Genomic DNA, 12,993 nt, shown 5'->3' on the forward strand with positions numbered 1-12,993 from the left:
GGTAGTGACGATCCAGATTCATGGAATAATGGTGGCAAAGAGTCGGAATAATGTGGAATTATGGTGGCAGCCCAAAGGATAAGCTTGAAGATCCTAAGATGTAGTAGTTACTTGTATTCAAGTATAGTGCTTAGTTGAGCTGTGTGTCTGATTCTGGCACTCTTGCTGTTGTAATTCTTGCGGCTACGTTTGTTCCTTTTCTCCTACCACTTTTTCCCAGGCTTCTTTTCAGCTACTCACATTAAATGTTTATATTGACCGAAAGGCCTCTAAAGAGGTCACATTGTTTCCTTCCAACCAGATTACAAACCTGAGGATACTGTGAATTAAATGCTTACCATATGCAATCTCAATTAGGAGCAGCAAGCAAGATGGTTCACTAAAAACCACAATTCATATACAAAACTTGATCAGCTGTCACAATATTGGATGTCAGGACCTGCAATTAGATCCATGCCTCAATTGTGCCACAACATCATCATACATACAAAGACATTTACTTTATGACAAGACCCAGTCGCTTCTCTCTCAGAAGGGGGAAATGAAGCATAAATGACACTACTGTCAACCATGCATGCCTTCGCCCGGTTTTCTGTCACTCAGTAGCTTTCAGCAACGAACTTGGATGTTCATAAGCTTTGCTGCTCCAACCTCCTCAGCATCCAACCGATTATGTCTGCACCAACTTCATTGCGCTCGGGCTCAAATAGAAGGTCATGTAAAAACCCCTCGTAGAGTTTTATATCCTTCTGCCTCGATGCAGCCACATTGTACAGATCCTGTGTTGCCATGGGATCAGTGACTCTGTCTGCAGTCCCATGCAGGACTAAGAAAGGTACAGTCACATGCTTCATGTTCTGCATAAGGTAGGACGAGATGCGCAGGATCTCATGGCCTGTTCTAACTCTTATCGGCCCAGTGTAAACTAATGGATCTGAGTACTTGGCCAACAGAGCTGCTGGATCCCTCGACACAGGAATGCCCCTTTTGTTAGCTCCCTTGAATTGCAACTTTGGGAGCACAAGCGAAACTATTGGAGCCACGACCTGCAACAGGTATACATGTACCCCCACTTGAGTGCTCATATAGTTTCGGCCGAGTAGCCTCTTTAACAAACCAAAGCTTGGACAAGCCAAAAATCTATGTTTGACAAATACTGCTCCTATGCATTTACCTCTAGAAAGATGAGAAAAAGAAAGCTAACATTGTTATTCTTCTTTTTCTTTTGATCTATGCTTTGTCTGAGCACTAATGGTTGACAAAGAGTGCTCTCGTTTTTTTCTTTCATTATTATCTGTGCCATCAAAGTCTCTTTTGAATTGATTATGAGAAGCACAAAACTCTCGATATCAATAATGACAATGCAAGGATGTCTTAGCTGAATGAAGTGAACAAATAAGGTAAACTCACTCAGATGCTTCTTTATTTAATATTTGCAAATAAGATCCTTGAGCATCTCCATAGTACCAGCTATAGCCATTATGTGCTCTATAATGATCAGATGTATTCTATTCAAGGGAGGTTCCAATAAAACATGAACGCTTAGTTCAATGATGTACATCCAAATGGAACAAATTAACTGCATTGCATATAAAAACAGGCTATGAGAGGAAACAATTACCCCAACTATTGGATGAGCTGGCTTTACACGGAGTGCTGGGGATGTCAGTATTATCCCTTCCACCATAGCCTCAATATAGGGATATGAAGCTGCCTGTCATGCAACGATTTTATTAACGATATCAGTAATAAAAGCGCAATAATGATAAGGATGAGTGGCAGGACCTTTTTATAAATGACATTACCTTTAAAACCACAGCTCCACCAGTTGAGTGGCCAAAAAGGAAACAAGGTACACCAGGATATTCTGATTTGATTTTCTCCAGGAATTTTCCCTGTAAAACATGAAAACGAATCAACTTAAAACCAGCATCAAGTGGATTCATATATACAGGCATCAGGGAAATAACAATAGCTTGCACTTACTGTGTCCTCGACAACATAATCTAATGAAGGCACATATCCATGCAATCCATCACTGCCACCGTGGCCTGCAAAGTAATTTGCTACCGTCAGGTTTATCCAAAATTTATCTATTCTAGATAGGCTTTGAATATCTACCTGGATTTTGAGTATCACAATCATCAATCAGTGCATCTATCATGCACTGTCTTGTCATTTCTCAATGGTCAATAGATGAGAAACTAGTGCTTTTGAGATAACCTATAATTCTTGGACTAAACAACATTTCACTGAATGACACTGATCTCAAGGTCATGGCAAACAATAGTTTCAGTTAAGGAAATGATCCCATACGACTACTCTAAGTTTAGAAAAGAAGATATTGCTTAAATAATATCCCTACTCATGCTGAACTTTAAGCTTGTTCAGGCATTCAGGTCACCATTCAATTCACTGAACGCGGGACACATACAGCATGGACAAGCTTTGTGGAAAAAAATAATAGCAGTAAGAAAAAGACTAGCTAAAACCATATACCTATCCAGTCCATCGCGTATACTCCAAAGTTGCATGCCATTAACTGTTTGGCGAAGTGTGAGTATCTTCCACTGTAAAAAAAGAAAAAGAAAAAGCACTGTTATGAAAATTAAACTACAAAGTTGGATGTTTGAAATTTTCATTATGTGCTTGTTTCACTATTGGCTGGTAATGCAATGCTGAACTCAGTCTTCAACATCACAGCTATTTAGAAATAAACAAAGCTACTTAAAAATTCTGCATACATGCTTCTGTATTCATGTGTGTAATTTTTGTGTAGCTGAAGTAAAAGGGAAGATAATCATCTGCTCCTTACCTGTGTTCATTCAGACCATGTATTATCACCACAATTGCCCTGCAGAAGAATAACAACTCTCGTTAAACCCTATCAAGCAATGATCACAAAACAGATTAAAGCACAAATGTCGTAAGCCTTGGATAGAAAAATGACATGATCACAATATAAAGATTTGAATATTTAAAAAACCAAATACTTTTCAACAGAGCTTAGGATATTCCAGCTGGCCTTTCGAAGTCTATAATGCAATGTGAAAGAACAATGTAATCGAGAATTGACACATTACCAAATTATCTAGTTACATGTGGAGGAGAAACAAGTAGCCATGCAGAGCAAATTCCACACAAGGAAAAAAACTATGTACTCCGAGATGTTAGACATATGTTGTTCCACTAGTATAAATAAAACATGATTGTACACCAAATTAAAAGGACAATTGGTTTCACATCTCACATCCATAGAAGTCCGAAAACCAGAAGTCCAACTATCACAGCTTATAATGATGAGCTGCTAGCCAATTTGCAATGTTATAGCATTCAGTAAAATAAAATAAGCTGGTCAGCATATCTTGTAAAAGGTCCTTAGTCCTAGCAGAAGCATAAACCGAGGACAAGAATGACCAAAGAAGAAACAAGTGCTCGACGGAAGGGGCGAAGGCCTACTGCTAGAGTTCGCTCTGAAATAACAGCAGCTATTTAGGCCTAATAACTAAATGATCACACGCCTAACGAAGAGTAGCTTTCACTGTATAAACCTACAATTCGATGTTGAACGTCACATCGTTCTCTGTGATCAACAGATTCTACAGAATTAAGCTATACTCCAAAGTCCAAACCCAACAAAGGACCGACTATTTTCCACCGAAAAACACACCAAAAAGGAAGAAAAAAGACGAACAAACTCTAAACATCCCAAACAAATAAAAAATTCTACCATCAGAAGGGGAATACCCAAAAGTCAACAGGATTGACATAAAAGGACGAAGGGTTTCCTAATCCCTCTCCTCTGACGTTGTATATGAAACAAAATAGCATCGGATCGAAACCTCACCTCAGATCCCCCGAGGCAGGCAGCCACAAGCGGCAGAAAAGCGCGCTTCTTCTTGGTCCCATGAACACAAACGTCTCCCAGCGGCACGCACCACCCTCGTCGCCCTCCTCCACGGGGGGCACCATCACCACCTCCTCGGCAAGTTCCCTCCGCCGGCGCACGTCCTCCTCCTCCGCGGCTCTCGACCACCTCCCACCACACGTGCGCCGCCGCGGCGAGGCCGCAGAAGCCGCCGCCGACGCGGTCTTCGAAGTGAACGGGCCCCCGCGGCGGAGAAAAAGAAGGAACCACAAGACGAAGGAGTGCAGGAAGAGGAGCACGCGGAGGAGGGAGGCCGGCGACGACACGGACCGCCGTATGTTCCTGAAGACGGGGATGATGCGGCCGCTGGCCCCGGAGGTCAGCTCCTCCATCTGCGCTCCCCTCTCCATCCGTTACCGTCTCTCCTCCCTCCTCTTCCTCCTCGCTCCTTCTCTTCCTTGCGTGCCCGACCATTTCATCAGACGGACATATATAGGGCGAGGGGACGAGGAAAGCAAGAGCTGGCTTTCCTTTGACCATTTTTACAGGTACACCCGACGCCCATGGCACGCAAGGTTTCAATGACCCGTTATGTTCAGATATAACGACACCGAGACCGTCGCATAACTGTTACCAACACATATCAGACAAAAAAGCGATGAGATCACCGGACATTTTTCCTTCCAAAACGGCTCACGAGTCGAAAATAACGGGTTGCGAAGTTTGTTTCCGTCACTCGTACGCGTCGGGACATGTCGTCGTAACGGTAACATATGTCGTTATCCTCGAGCGGTGGCAAGTGTGCGTGGTCCCTCTCTTTCCGACGTGGGCCCCGCGGCCTCGCTTGTGGTTGGGGGTGTGAATATGGGACGCGATTTCCGACACGAAATTGTGATGGTTCCTGGCGACACGTGGACGATGAAGTCACTTTCGTGGACAGATCGTACGGCGCTTATTTGGCTTCCACGTACTATCTCACATCCGTATCCGATAATACGTTTAGATCAGATGCCCGATCCGAATGGTGCAGAACTCTCATTTCGGATTGCAAAATAGGCAGGTAATGGTCTGACTTGAAACCAACCCGTTAACACCACAGCCAAAACTCAAAGCAGCAGTATGTGTACTTGCCGTTCTTGTTACCCCGTGATGATTGGGCAAAAATCTGGGCCAACGTAAACCCCATTGATGCGGCCCCCCACTGTCTCACAAGTAGGTCCGATGGGTATCTCTACAACCATAGAATGCCTTCGCCGCGGCCTCTTTCTCCCTCTCAAGCTCACACTCGTCTCCTCTGCGGCGCCTCTAGCGAAGCCATCGTCCGCCGTCTTTCGTTGCACACCACCGAACCCCCGCTTCCGGTCGCGACCAGAATCCATTTTCTTGCGGCTTCATGACGATCCTGCGGCTCGCTCTCACAGCCCACTCTGCCCTTCCTTCCTGTGATCACAAGCCCTTATCATCCTACGACACTTCCGCTCCGTTAATGACCCTTGCATCTGGTGGTGGGAGGAAAACTGCCCTAGGGTTCTCTTTCCAAACTAAGAAGTGTGCGCCGATGTCATTGTCTTCGTCTTCCCCGTCGACTCGCTCGGCTCGTTTCATGGTGTCGAGCCACGAGCATGATGATGAATCTTCCTCGGAGGGGTCCGTACCAAACTTTGATCTTTATTTTGTTTGCAGGAAGTTGTAGCATTAGATGAACAACATCTTTCAGTGGCATTATGTCAAACGGTCGTGCTTCGAACGAACGCGTGATGCCTTGATTCCAAAGTGATATCTTTTATGAACAATACCTCGTTGCTAGCCTGCGTTAAAAGAAAAAAAAAATCTGTTTATCTTTTTCTTCTTTAAACTAGGACGTATTATTTTAATAAATCGATTATTATTTTCTGGTTGCCGCGGGCATGATGGATTGGCCATCCGTGGGATATCGGAGACGGTTGTTGGTGTATTGGGAGGAGGCCAACTAGGTCCAATGCTCTGTCAAGCAGCAAACCAAATGGCAATCAAAGTAGTGACCTTGGATCCTCTTGAATCCTGTCCTGCAAGTGGCATAACTTATCATCATGTAGTTGGGAGTTTTGATGATGGTGATACAGTTCATGGATTTTCGAAAAGGTTGTCGGTCCTGGATTTTTTTACTAGGGCCTTGGTATCTGTCAGAATCCGGCATTGCTTGCATGTTTGCTTGTTTTCTTGATTGACATAACAGTCTCTTGATTGGCAATTAGGTGTTGGGGTGTTGACAGTGGAAATCGAACACGTTGATGCGGTTACTCTTGAGAAACTTGAGCTACTAGGGATAGACTGCCAACCTAAAACCTCTACCATAAGGATAATACAGGTAAGTCTCGCTTTCTTCTTGTTTGCCTGTCTTCTCAGGTTGGTTATCAGGGTAAATGCTTTTGTGGGTACTATAAGTATGATGGGATTTGTGTTAGACCAACTCTTTCATCTTTCGACCCTGCTATTCTCCGAATGACCTGTCAAGCTGACTTCCATACGTGCTACCTAATAAATGGTGATTACAGAAGTTGAAGTTGGTAAGAAATGGTCTAGCTTGATCTATGTTATCATAGTAAGATAGGGTACAATAGATCCATGTACAAGCACCTTAGAGAACATGCTTTGTTAACATTTGCTGCATGGATAATATTCCTTTGTCCAAATGGTATAAGTAATGGCAAATTAGGATAAGATAGACAGAATGATTCATGGCACCTGCAAAAATTAGTATCTTGCTGAAATCAGTTGGAAACTTAAGATGTTTTCTTGCATTTTTAGTCCAAAGAGAACCTTATTGGAAGTAATCTAGTCATAAGTGTAAAGTTGCTTCAGTTCTTTCTGTTTCTTAATGTTGAAAATTGAAATGCACTAGTCCAGTGTCTTAATTTTCCCAAGGGTTGTGACATTTTCTTCTTTTCTTGAATCTCATAAATTGGCATCAATAGGAAAAAAATTTTGAGTCTTAAAATTGTTGGTTAACTAACTAAACATACTTAGTGAAATATATTAAGATGTATAGTCTGGCTCTATATTGCATTTTCTGAAGCCTGACATATCCTCTTGGTTTCTTCAAAATTGGTTTTAAGACTTTGGTGTAACAAAACCATGTTAGTGGTAGCTACCAAGGCCTCCTTGGTATTTATGTTTTCAAAATGTCGGAGATATTAAATTATGAAAAGAGAAACTTTCTTGCTGAATGATTACTTTTACATCAAGAATATAAAATAACTTTATTCTCTTTTTATATGTTGCTTTTTGTAATTTTTTTATTTGTTAGAGACATTATCATCAAGTTTAAATGTTCTTTAATTCTGATAAATATTATATATATACCTATGTATCTTATCTAGATCTGCCTTAGTTGTTTTTCACTGTCAAGGAACACCCTCAATCCATTTCCTTTAGAGGCTTAGTTAGATTTGGAACTGGTTGTATGATGCTTAGCCACTTCACAGCCATTCATGAGCATTCTCAATAAGCTTGGGTCTCTTTTGTGAGATTTTTTTAATTTAAATTTTTTTGTACATTATTGCAGGACAAATATCTTCAGAAGGTTAATTTTTCTCAGCATGGGATTCCACTTCCTGATTTTATGGAGGTTGATTGAACTGGTTGCTTGTTTGCTGAAACAACTTGAAGTTTAACTAGTCCTTTGTTAATTAATAATTCAGTGCAGATAGATAATCTTTCACATGTTGAGAAAGCTGGAGAATTGTTTGGTTATCCTTTAATGATCAAAAGCAAGAGATTGGCTTATGATGGGCGTGGCAATGCTGTTGCTCACACCAAAGAGGAACTTCCTTCAGTTGTGACTGGTAAAATTTCGTGGACAAACGCCAAAGAACTTTTGAATTTTGTAAAAGAAGTTGGTGGATGAAATCATTAAATAGGTTATCTAGTGAAATCCAAAGTGTTTACATTTTTTGTTGATATGTTAGTATCTTTTACAGTAGGTAAGAACTGAAATGCTGTTTTAGGAGTACCATGGGAAGCATGGTAGAAGACAGAAGCACCATGCTGTGCCATGCCGGAAAAATGTCTGGCTATATGTCTTAAAAAGTTCAAGCCATATTGTTCCATGATGGTGTGTGCTCATGTCAACAAACTGTTATCTGCTAACATGGACTAATACACATTTTAAAAGTGCCCATGTCAAGCAATGTCTCATATCAGTCTGCAAGCACCAGCATGGCCATCCTTGCTCACAGAATAGCCATCCTTGTAAGCTTGTGAGTCAAATTTCAAAGACTGTTATCTTGCTTTCTTTAATGGAAGACAACTGAAACATTAATGCTTGTTATTTAGGGCCATGATCATTGGTCACGAGATGTACTGTAAATCATGTTAGAATTGATTGGTGCTTTGACTGAAGCATGATATTTGTATTTTCAGAATTTCTATTCCATATGGCTTATGTTTATTTTATTAATATAGAACTGTTTAGGTTTTTAACAGTTTCCAATCAGGAAAGAATATTGTACTTGTGCATCTTGGGATGCATTGAGAAGCAAAAGCAATTTCTTTAGGAAAACTTTTGAAAGGAGAGACATAAACACAAGTTACCTGTGTGATTAGGCAGAATGCTTACACATATCTTAGACCAAATGTTCAACATACGTTATAGAAAAAAGGGCTCATCCTAGTTTCTTATTGATTCTGTTTCTTTTGGGATACTGAGCATTTGAGACTGCTCCATGTGGGAGGTACTTAATCTTTTTACTTTTTTTTTATAACTCTGAAGAAGGGCATTTCAAATTTTTTAGTGGAATCACATTCCTGCATCATGGTCTACAACTCTTTATAAATATAGCTTGCAAAAATGTCTAGGCTGTTGTTTGGCTTCCAAATTAATTGATTGGAGGTAAATTCTTGGAGTTCAGAATCTTTTAGTTTCTCAATATCTTCTCAGTAAACTATTATCACTATTATAAAATTCATTTCAGCCTACATTTTATCAAGGTTTTAATCTCGTACTATACCGATATACCGAGCTTTGCTCGGTACAGTATGGTACGACATATCATACGGTACGCTTAAAATAGGCATAAAATCCTCCGAAAATATCTGAAAAATTAAAAAAAGTTAGGATAGGGTTTTTAAGTTAGAAATAAATATACATTTAGTATAGTTTTAACAAAAATAACTTAAATTAGGTAAGAATAGTGCCACATATATTTTTCGGGCTTTAAGGAGTAGTCTTGTGTAAGGTTCACAATTTCGATCCGTTCCGGATCGTTCTTCCTCTTAATCCTCTCAAATTAGCTTTGTAAATTTGATCAAATCCATGAATCATTGCTTTGTTGAGTTTAAGAAAGTGAAAATATGAGAATAAGAGAGAGAATGTGAGAAAAAATGAGTTTGAGAGAGTTTAAGAGAGTGTAAAAGTGAAATAGATTAAAATAGGAGGGAGGAAAGGGTTTAAAAACCTTTGAGGAGGCCTCCAATGGTCAAATTGATCGTTGGAGCACTATTACCATTTGGTAATAGTCAAAATTTCGACCGTTACCGTCCGGTACAGCCCTGTATCGCTCGATACGTGGCCAGATGCCTGATACAGCCCGTATCGGACAGTATGGTACAGTATTGCAAACCTTGCATTTTATATGATTTCAGTAAGAAATTTTGTCATCCACAATTTCACACATCTTGATTTGAATTAGTGTGCAATCTTGGTAGCACTTTGTTCTTTTTAGTAGTTTAATGCATAGATCTGTTGCTTTTTCTTAGATCTTGATGTCCATCAACTAATACATGCTTTCATGCTTTGTGGCAGCGTTGGGAGGATTCGATCATGGTTTATATGTTGAGAGGTGGATGCCATTTGTGAAGGTTGAGGTTTACTATTTTTAAGTGACATTGAGGTTTATTATGATTTATTGACTGCAGACATATGTAACTAGTTTATTACGAAACTGACTTTTTTTTTAGGTTACCCTTATGCCATGAAGGTCTGAATCTTTCAGTTGAATCTTTGTAATGCTGCATTTTTTTTAATAAATACTGTAATTTCATTTGAATTTGCTAGTATTATCATTTGTTTACATGGACAATCAGCCTTGTTTGATTTGAACATTTGATCATATATGTGCTTGCCCATGAATCTGAATATTTGTGCATGAAAATATAAGTATATATATTTTAATATAAACACTTTTGTCATATAGATGCAAACAACTTTATCATTTCTTCTGTGAACTTCATGATGCAAACAAGTTTATATTCTGGAGTAATAATAACAAAATCTGTTGGCCTTGCTAATAGCTTGACTTGTAACAATATTTTCTTTTTTGTTTGGTCTAGGAGCTCTGTGTCATTGTAGCCAGGGCTAGAGACAAATCAGTTTCATATTTTCCTGTGGTTGAGACCATTCACAAGTAAGAAGAATGAGTTCTGTTGCTAGTTCACTTGAGCTGAATAGAAGGCCTCAGTCCTTATTTTCTAAGCTTTCTCTATCTGCTGCAAAATTTTCTAATCTTTATGGACACCACTTTTTCTAAGGATAACATCTGTCACATAGTTGAAGCTCCCGCCGGTGTACCAGACAAAATAAAAAGACTTTGTGTTGACATTGCTCAAAAAGCTGTCATCATTGGAGGGAGCAGGTGTATTTGCAGTGGAATTATTTTTAACAAAAGATGGACAGGTTATCCTCTTTCATAACTTGTTTGAACTCTAATATATTAGTCTATCTATTTTACCTTTTGATCTCATGTTAAATTAAATATCTTCTGTCTGCACATTTGATGTTGGTTCTAGATAACATTGCAATTATTGACCCAAACCTTTAGTTTTTTCTCAATAGGTTTTGCTTAATGAAGTAGCTCCTAGACCGCATAATAGTGGACATCATACGATTGAGTCATGCTATACTTCACAATACGAACAGCATCTACGAGCTATTCTTGGTCTTCCTCTTGGTGATCCATCAATGAAAACCCCAGCTGCAATCATGTACAACATACTAGGTGAAGATGAGGTAATTATCTTGAAAATATTTTTATAGAATATTATTTAAATTCTCAAGTAGTTGAGTTTCTCAGTGCAAAAGAGACTAGTTCATAAGCTTTCATTCCTTTGACATAAGAGTTGATGCCAAATAATTCTTTTGCATTCTTGTTTCACGTCCTTTAGCTATTCTTTAATTTTGTTGGAAATTGTCTACTGCTAGGGAGAGCCAGGGTTCTATTTAGCTCATCAACTGATTGGAAAGGCGCTTAAAGGCGTTAAATACATAAGGTTGTTCTATATGCATTTTCTGGATTTCAAATTTTGAGGCCCGTAACTTATGGATCATTGTGCATTCCCACAATCTGATTACCTCTCTATTTCTGATGTGTTCAATCATTTTATTTCTTTCACAAGAATAATTTAGTAGTTGGTGTAGTGCTTCATATATTTCAGGTAGCGTTGGTGAAAAATAAGTACATGACGAAAGTTTCAGTATATGGTCGTCGTTGTTTGGAAGTTCTGATATTTGATTTAAATGTATGCTTAATGGCTGCAGTTACTCCACGTGTTGCTATAATCATGGGTTCTGATTCAGATCTTCCTACAATGAAAGATGCTGCCGAGATCTTAAAAAATTTTGGTGTGCCATATGAGGTAAGTTGTATCACCATGATAAAGCTGCCTTTGATTTCTAGGCACTTCTTAGAAGGTGTATTTCTTCTACTATGCAATAAAATGATTTTGTTACTGTAAAAATTCATTTCAGGTAACAATTGTTTCAGCTCACCGCACACCTGAGAGGTTGTACTCTTTTGCATCATCTGCGAAAGAAAGAGGTATTCAGATCATAATAGCTGGTGCTGGTGGTGCATCACATCTACCAGGTTCATTGCACATTTCTGAGAAAGAAATACTCCATTTTGGTTTAAAGCAATGGAGAAATTAAACACAGCATTCTACTGCAGGGATGGTGGCTCCACTGAGTCCACTACCTGTCATTGGAGTCCCGATAAGAGCCTCATCACTCGATGGAATTGATTCCCCGTTATCCATCGTGCAGGTAAATCATGTGGTTTGTGGATGTTGGATTTTTTGTTTCACCAAAGTACTTTAGTTGTGGTGATTGGTTTAATATCCTGAGCTTGGAGTTTACTTTTTATGTTGCTCCATAAATGCAACAGTCGCAATTGGGAATGCCGCAAATGCAGCTTTATTAGCAGTCAGGATCCTTGCCGCTAGCGATGCTGATTTGTGGAACAGGTCTGTTTCCGTGTAGCGGACAATGTGATCTGAATTTTTTCTGATTTGTATATTTAGGCTCATTTCTTTGCGTTTTTCATTCCACGATTTTCTGTAGAGTGATCAAATACCAAAATGAGCTGAAGGATACAGTTTGGGAAAAAGCAACAAAGCTTGAAGCAGAAGGCTGGGAGAGATATCTAAATCTATAACACTCCTCCAGGTGCTCATTCTGGTATATGAGCCTCTCTTGGGTGTGTTTTCCTTACCTAATTGTTTCCTTATTAGTTAGTTAGCCAATCCTGGATTTTAGGCTTAATGACATGAGCTTCCGTTGTTGATTGGTTGTCTTGGTATTTTTCTCATATGCATCTGATCAGGGGATTGAAAGTGTCTTATTTTCAGGCCAAGATCAACTGCTTCTTATCTTGAAGTAGTTGTTGATCTTCAACCTGTATTCTCTGTGATGCTGGGAGTTCCTCCCTCGTGAAATAACTTGAAGAGAAGCAATTTGGCAAGCTTTCCATGTTGTCCAGATATAGAGAAAATGTTTCCACTTGAAAAGAATGAGAAGGCGATCCATTACATATGTTTCTTGATACTTGGTCAGATTGAAGATCCCTAGGTGGTCCCCCTCTGGAATCTTGTGTTGACTTTTCTTCACTGATCTGTACATTTTACAATCTCTTTTGATGGGAAAAGACAAGGAACTTGTGATACCAAGATTTCTGTTTGTGTTGGAGAATTAAGACTGTAGCAGCTTATAATTAAGAAAGAACATCATGTACATCTGCAAATCTACAAGCAACTTCAACTTACACTGTAAATATCATTGTGTTCAGCAAACTTGGCAATGATTTGTTATTTTGTCAGACATAATTATGCTATCCATTTCAACTTGTTTCAGGCTTTTATGAGCCATGGTATGA

General features: G+C 39.4%; 2 protein-coding genes across 2 annotated transcripts; one reads left to right on the forward strand and one right to left on the reverse strand.

Annotated features, from left to right (window-relative positions):
• Nucleotides 1-375: 375 nt before the first annotated feature.
• On the reverse strand, nucleotides 376-4,365 carry LOC103995079 (uncharacterized). The gene is made up of 7 exons (XM_009415579.3): nucleotides 3,848-4,365; nucleotides 2,816-2,854; nucleotides 2,500-2,570; nucleotides 1,987-2,051; nucleotides 1,806-1,895; nucleotides 1,622-1,714; nucleotides 376-1,046 (listed from the first exon to the last, which is right to left on the reverse strand). The coding sequence occupies exons 1-7, from the start codon at nucleotides 4,276-4,278 to the stop codon at nucleotides 630-632; spliced, it is 1,206 nt and encodes a 401-aa protein (XP_009413854.2). The 5' UTR covers nucleotides 4,279-4,365; the 3' UTR covers nucleotides 376-629.
• Nucleotides 4,366-5,132: 767 nt separating this feature from the next.
• Nucleotides 5,133-12,937, forward strand: LOC135587902 (uncharacterized). The gene is made up of 11 exons (XM_065079755.1): nucleotides 5,133-5,515; nucleotides 7,413-7,692; nucleotides 9,651-10,520; nucleotides 10,680-10,853; nucleotides 11,046-11,113; nucleotides 11,382-11,479; nucleotides 11,592-11,709; nucleotides 11,791-11,885; nucleotides 12,007-12,085; nucleotides 12,183-12,318; nucleotides 12,470-12,937. Exons 6-9 carry the CDS (start codon nucleotides 11,405-11,407, stop codon nucleotides 12,040-12,042), a joined length of 324 nt encoding a protein of 107 aa, XP_064935827.1. The 5' UTR covers nucleotides 5,133-5,515; nucleotides 7,413-7,692; nucleotides 9,651-10,520; nucleotides 10,680-10,853; nucleotides 11,046-11,113; nucleotides 11,382-11,404; the 3' UTR covers nucleotides 12,043-12,085; nucleotides 12,183-12,318; nucleotides 12,470-12,937.
• The last annotated feature ends 56 nt before the right edge of the window (nucleotides 12,938-12,993 follow it).

This window comes from Musa acuminata, chromosome BXJ1-8 (genome assembly GCF_036884655.1).
Source record: "Musa acuminata AAA Group cultivar baxijiao chromosome BXJ1-8, Cavendish_Baxijiao_AAA, whole genome shotgun sequence".
Taxonomy (NCBI): domain Eukaryota; kingdom Viridiplantae; phylum Streptophyta; class Magnoliopsida; order Zingiberales; family Musaceae; genus Musa; species Musa acuminata.